Raw genomic sequence first — 6967 nt, 5'->3', positions numbered from 1 at the left:
CCAAACGCACTCTGATAGGGTGTCAGGACCTTTTGTCCTCTTCTCTTTGTTGCAGGGAGAATAATGATGATGAGGCCTAATACATAATTCCTCTGTGTTACAACAGAAAAGGCCCTGCTTGTCACTCAGAGCTACATGAGTTTAAAGCAGAGCCCTTTCTTCCTCGGAGCCACTGCACTGTATCATTTTTGAAACCCAACCCCGGTGCCAAATTTACATTTAGACTCATCGGACAGATTCTTATTCATATTTTTTGTCGCCCGTGTTGTGTACTTTTCTCCACCAGGGATCAACACATGTGCAACTCTATGAGAGCACACGGAAGCATTTATATAATTGTCTGTGATATCTACGACAGTGGAGGGAAACTGAATTGTGGCTGTGACTGTGGAGGCCTTGAATGACAAATTCATCATGTCTTCTGATGTGTCCCTGCACACAGACATTTTTTTAAATTTTATTTTGAAAACGGTCGGAACGATCCAGAATGAAATCATAATAGAATTTGGATTCATTTCAATGATATTTCACACTCTTATTCATGATCCCCAGAGAATGAACCCTAACTGCTTTGTTTAATGGCACAAACACCAGTTCATTTGCTAAAATGGTTGGTACTTGGGGTTTTTTTTTACAAGAGACATAACTCAGTGACTTTGGCGATCCTTCATGGATCAGTAATCTTGCCGACTTGCCAACGGACACTGGCAGCAAACAGTCAGAATCAGCAACAGTTTGAAATGTTGCCGTAAATTAATTGAAACGCTCAAACGGTTTATTTAATGTCCTGGTTTCATAATCACTGTTTCTGTAATCAGACGGTGGAAAATCTATGGAGTACAGAGGACATAGAGGTGACCTATATCACTGGCAATGTAGGACAGGCTTCCCCTTGTGGATTCAGCAGCAGGCAGCGAGTGGTTTATCAGAGCCAAAGGGAAGGTTTCAAACAGGGTGTGATCTTAGAAAACACCAGCAATATTTACCTTGTAAGAAACCATTTTATTTTATATGATTTTATAAGAACTTTTCAGATGGTATCTGTGAAGCTTCTGTAGTTAGCGGAAGGTGACTGACTGGATGAGAGGTGAAATGTTTCAATGTTTAAATCAAGCCAGTCTAAGGGCCAATTCCTATCTCAACCCTTAATCTTAACTGGCCCTCAAAACCAAGTGTTGAGGGTTATTTTGTCACTTAGAAATGGGACACCCCTTAAATGCAGATACGTCTTCAGACTGTAGGGGGCAGAATAACGCGAAAGCTGCGTCCAGTCTGTCAACTCCAAAAAAGAAGAAGAAGAAGAACACATTTACGTCAGGATTATTTATTACGATCCGTTTGTCAGTCAAGTTATTAGGTTGTCAGTTAGTTATAAGATGATACTCATACAAATATTCAGCTGACAGTTACCACACACCACGACTTATTGAAAAGTAAACCATAGCAAACCATCGCTTGTCCGCACCGGCCGACTATTGACAAAAGATCGTAAAATAAAAATAAATGTTACACAACAATGACGTCAGTAATCCATAATATGGGCCTAAACTAAGATAATACAATGGTTTTCATCATTTTTATATCTCCATTAACAAAGAAAATACTTAATTTGTAGCGTTCTCGTTTTGCTGCTTTCGGCAGAAACACGCAATGCATTCTGGGTAGCTACTTGCTCCCAAGGGTGACGATACAGCCCTTAAACTTGCCCCTCAACTTAATTTTTCTGAGGATCTGGACAGCACTTGCACTAGAGGGAGCGCACATTTTTGAGATTGAGGGTTAAGCGAGGAATTGGAATTCACCCTAAATCTACATTTTGTGATTTTTTTTTCTTTTTTACCACAGTTAATAAAGGCTGATTCTACCTAGCATCACTTCATCTATCAGCAATGTTAACTTTACACAACCATGTTATTATTCGTGTCTCTCAGTGGGATGAGGTCAGTGTCCTGGACGACCGAGGGAAGCTCATACGGACCTTCGAGGTCTGCAATGTCAACCAGAATCCCCGCCTGCAGGACAACTGGTTGGCTACGCCTTTCCTGGTCCGGCACTCGGCTCCGCGGGTGTTTGTCACGTTGCGCTTCTCGGTGCGTGACTGCGGCAGCCTGCGATCGCCGTCGCCCACCTGCCGGGAGACGCTCACCCTCTACTTCAAACAGGCCGACTCCCAGAGAGAGCTGGAGAGGACACTGGTCGCTGAGGTGAGACACGACGACAACGACGACACCGGAGGCGTCATGTCTAACAATGCCTGTACATCACTTTGTGTCCAATACAGTCTGCTGGAAATGATTATAATTAGAAGGAGAAATTATGGCAACAAAAACTCAGTAGCACAGCAGGAAGATCATTGAAATCACTCTGTCAAATATTCACATTTTAAGACTCTAACAGATTTCAGACAAGAGATCCAACCAGAATAAATACACATATAACATAAACTATAACAAAAGAGAATAAATTAAAACACAATTATAGTGCACAGTGTAGAATAAGAATATATGTCTGGCACAAATAAGCTTTATCTACTGTAGTTATATAAATTACTTTTAATTTTAACACTCTAACTACTGGGAATTATGTACCTACTGGAACTACCAAGGGCAATCATTTTGACTACTTATTTTGCATATAATTTCAAGAATCAAAGTACAAACTGAAAATAAATAGATGTGTAATGTGAATAAAGGTGAAGAAATATGAGGAAACAAGAAAAAAGACGTCAGATGATCCGACGGACCGTTCTATCCCTGAAGCTGCATCTCCATCAGACTCAGGCTCATTCATGCTCTGAGCTAATAGAGCTAATGCCTCTTGGACATTCATTTTTCTTCTTGAAGTCGTGAATTAGTTGTTTTATTTATGCTGGTTTTACAACCAAGCTAGCAATAGTTATGGTGACATCTTCAAGGGGTGAGCTCAGTATCCAAAAATAGACATGTTACATGATTTATAACACAAATTGGCGGCTATGGTAGTTAAAGGTAGACGTGCTTTTGCTCGTTATTGTTTTAATAATTTAACATGTTAAAACAATAAATACACATATTTAGGAAAAGTCAGGGACCCATGGTCTCATGTTTAATTTCAACAAAGCCTCAAAAATGACTGCCCTTGGTAGTTCTAGTGTTAAAGGCACCATATGTAAGAATGTGGCCAAAAACAGTTACTGCATTCAAATTCAAAATACCGAGGTCTTTTAGGTTTAATTTTTTGACTTAACTGGCAACCCGTGGTTGCTCGGCAGCAGAGACTCTACTGACACTGAAACATGATTTCAAAACATAAACATGATTTGCAGTCTGCAAAATATATTTTTTTAATGCAAATATTTTGTCTGTACTGTTGTTGTTGGTGAGTTCAGTTTGTTATATGAACATTATTCCTGAGTCTCTGTGACATAACGATTTTATGACCAGTTGTTTTAGATTTATTACATAATGCACCTTTAAAGCTGCTAAAATCTAAAGTATCATTGGTGAATAATGTGGTCAACCTGCCATAAGAGTTTAATGTAATGATATATCTCTGAACTCAAACACGTGGCAGCTCTCACTCTAGTTTTTACATACATATTCACATTTAATGTGAATGACTGTTATAGCCAGTGTTACTGAAATCTGTGTAACTAATAGTCAAAAGTAACTCGTGTCAGGTTTTTTTTTTAATTAGCCACGAAATCTAAACACAGTAGATAAAGCACATGTTTATATAATTGACCTCAGCCTCCTCAGTTCCGTCACTGTCACACTGTCGTGACTGAACAGAGTCATCACTAACACCTGTGTCCATGGTGAAAACATTTTCTTTTCCAGTGCTAATATCTGCCGTCTAACCAACACATTTCATATTAGACTTCACAAAAACAACACAGTATAAAATGTTACTAACATCAGACTAAATAGCATAAGCATCAATGAGGTCAATATGATCAATAAACTGATTTAATTATCTGAATTTACACAGTATAAAGTATCTATAATATACATGTTTTGTACATTTACAATTATATGTTTGCGCTCCAACATTTTTGCATCGTCTCTGTAAAGTTGGATCACACATCGGTGACTTTATTATTACATTTTAATGGTAAGGTTTTATGTTTAGTCAATCATTCTGTAATCAGCCATCGCCCTATGAGTGATTGTGTGTTTTGTAGTCGATTATCACGGTGTATAAAGACGTCGCTGCGTCCTCATAGATATGCCAAATAAACAGATATGTTTGAAATGAAAAATGTTCAGCAGCTAATCTGTAATTAGGGGTTCATGTGGTCTAAACTCCCCGGCTGTGTTCAGTCACTGCTTGAAGCAAACGACCTTCACACTGAACCGTTAACCATCGTAAAAATGCCATTTTAATTGTTGTTGTGCTAATGTTACACCAATACAGCAAAAACATCTCATCATCCCATGACTTGGAGTAATTGTATAATCACCTTGGTTTTGACTGCGCTTGCCAAGAAAAGCTGCAGAGAGTGATGAGGTCTTCAGTCCACAGTGGTGGAAAAGCACATGCTTCGCATTTACAAAAAAATGCAAAAATGTGCCGCGGCCTCGAGAAATGACACTTCCCTCCCACTAATTACATCTTTATGACAATAAAATAAACAAACGCGACCATTTTACACTCACTGCAGGAAATTCTCATGCGGCAGTGAAGTGAAGTGTAACCGTATTTTCTGACACTTTACGTATGTATGTGTTAAAGGTACATGTGTAGTATTTATGGGTTTATATAACCCAAAATCCACTTTTTTATACATATTATGTGCTCCTGCATTGTCTAGTCGCTGTATAATAGTTTTTGTTTAATTTTCGTAGTGTTTCAAAAAGTCATGTAAAATAACATGGTCGCGGACCGTGGTTGCATAGCCACTGTTAGCAGAGAGACGCCATGTTTCTACCGGAGCCTGTAAGGACAAACGCGAGAGAACAAATCAAGCGTCTCTTTACTTGTAGCTGAAGTCCCGCCTCCTCTCTCTCCGCTTCGTCTGCTACGGCCGTGGTAGCTCCGCCCTCTCCCTCGCCTCACGAACCTCATCTGCTGACACGGAGAAAGACGACGAGGACGACATTTGACCAGCTGAGGATACCGTAGCGCTCAGGGAAGGGAGGGGGTGAGCAGAGCAGCAGGTCTTTGTTGTAAATTTCAGCCTCTCCTCTAGATGGCACTATAAACTACTTATTTCCCCTTTAAACTGCTGGATCTGATTTGCTGCCGGAGCTACGTACGCTGTGTTGCAGTCGCACAGTGGGAGAGATGCATCTGTTATTTGCACAGTTGAATGCATTTGTCCCTGGGGAAGTCAGATGTTTGTTACGTATGCAAATCAAAGCCTGATGAGGAATTGCAGGAGAGTCGCAGAGCTATGCACAAAATCTTAGCTGGGGATTTGAACAGGCTCCCTACAGGTGACGCTCAATCTGCACATCCAAGTCAACATTTACACTCATCACTAAAGCAGGCCTGTAAAACTTGACTTTGTCCTTCTTGCTTAAACACAATCCATGTTCCTCCGTCGACTTATTTTAGTGTCTGTAATTTACTTCTCGGTTTACGACTCTCTTCCACGTCCCACCGCACATCCTCCGCCACGTAATTGTGTTCTCTCTTGACCACTCATTATCTTTTCCTTCCTCTTCCTCTCTGTTTACTTGGCGGCCCTGCGCTCTTCGCTGCAGCCGTCCGGCAAAGAGAAGGAAACCAGGGAGGGCTGGGTGAAAATCGACACCATCGCAGCCGACAAAAGTTTCTCAAAAGTGGAGCCCAGTTCACCTCACCAGTACCAACCGAACAGATACAGCCGCATCAACATTAAGACACTCAGCTTTGCCCCGCTCGTCCGCAACGGGTAAGTGTCGCCATATACTGCACTTGAAGGTACACTAGCGTTCAAAAGTTTGGGGTCACCTATACAAGTGTTTTCTGTTTTCCGTTAAAGTCACACTTTTATTCATCAAAAGAGTTGCAAAATGGATAGAAAATATAGTCAAGACATTGACAAGATTAGAAATAATGATTTCTATTCAAAATAATAATAATTTTGCCCTTCAAACTTCAAAAAAGAACCAGCAAAACTGTTTTCAGCTGTGCTAACATCATTGCACAAGGGTTTTCTAATTATCCAATAGCTTTCTAACGCGATTAGCAAACACAATGTACCATTAGAACACTGGAAATGGGCCTCTATACACCTATGTACATTAAAAACCCGATGTTTGCAGCTAGAATAGTCGTTACCACATTAAAGGCGCCATATGTAAGAATGTGGCCAAAAACAGTTACTACACTCAAATTCAAAATACTGAAGTCTTTTAGGTTTAGTTTTCTCCGCCATTGTAGATCAGGCGTAACTGGCAACCGAGACCCTACTGACTGCAATGATTGGTAGACGGCGGTAGGTGGCGCCACATGCCAAAACATGATTTCAAAACATAAACATGATTTGCAGTCTGCAAAATACTTTTTTTTTTTTTTTTTTTTTAAAGGATCAAATTAATTAGCCTTAAAGGTGCCATATGTAAGAATGTGGCCAAAAACGGTTACTACATTCAAATTCAAAATACCGAGTTCTTAAAGGTTTCATTTTCTGACGTAACCCGTGTTTGCGCGACAGCTGAGACTCTACTGACTGCAATGATTGGTAGACGGCGGTAGGTGGCGCCACGTGCCAAAACATGATTTCAAAACATAAACATGATTTGCAGTCTGCAATTTTTTTTTTTTTAATGCAAATATTTTGTCTGTACTGTTGTTGTTGGTGAGTTCAGTTTGTTATATGAACATTATTCCTGAGTCTCTGTGACATATTAGGAGGATTTTATGGCCAGTTGCTTTAGATTTATTACATAATGCACCTTTAACAATGTATAGAGTGTATTTCTGATTCATTTAATGTTATATTCATTGAAAAACAGTGCTTTTCCTTCAAAAATAAGGACATTTCTAAGTGACCCCAAAC

At 39.8% G+C, this 6967-nt stretch overlaps 1 protein-coding gene across 1 annotated transcript in view; it reads left to right on the top strand.

The window, feature by feature from the left end:
- The window catches only part of ephb6 (eph receptor B6), a gene marked incomplete at both ends in the record, with an annotated part of 54915 nt that overhangs the window by 22819 nt on the left and 25129 nt on the right, over positions 1 to 6967 (top strand). Inside the window, 2 exons of the mRNA XM_083900290.1 lie at positions 1932 to 2204; positions 5688 to 5857. Coding sequence (XP_083756416.1) covers positions 1932 to 2204; positions 5688 to 5857 — 443 coding nt within the window. The remainder of the gene's footprint in view (positions 1 to 1931; positions 2205 to 5687; positions 5858 to 6967) is intronic.

Source organism: Microchirus variegatus (assembly GCF_963457635.1).
Source record: "Microchirus variegatus genome assembly, chromosome: 1".
Lineage (NCBI taxonomy): Eukaryota > Metazoa > Chordata > Actinopteri > Pleuronectiformes > Soleidae > Microchirus > Microchirus variegatus.
The sequence above is the reverse complement of the archived record's forward strand: the minus strand, read 5'-3'. Positions and strand labels throughout refer to the sequence as shown.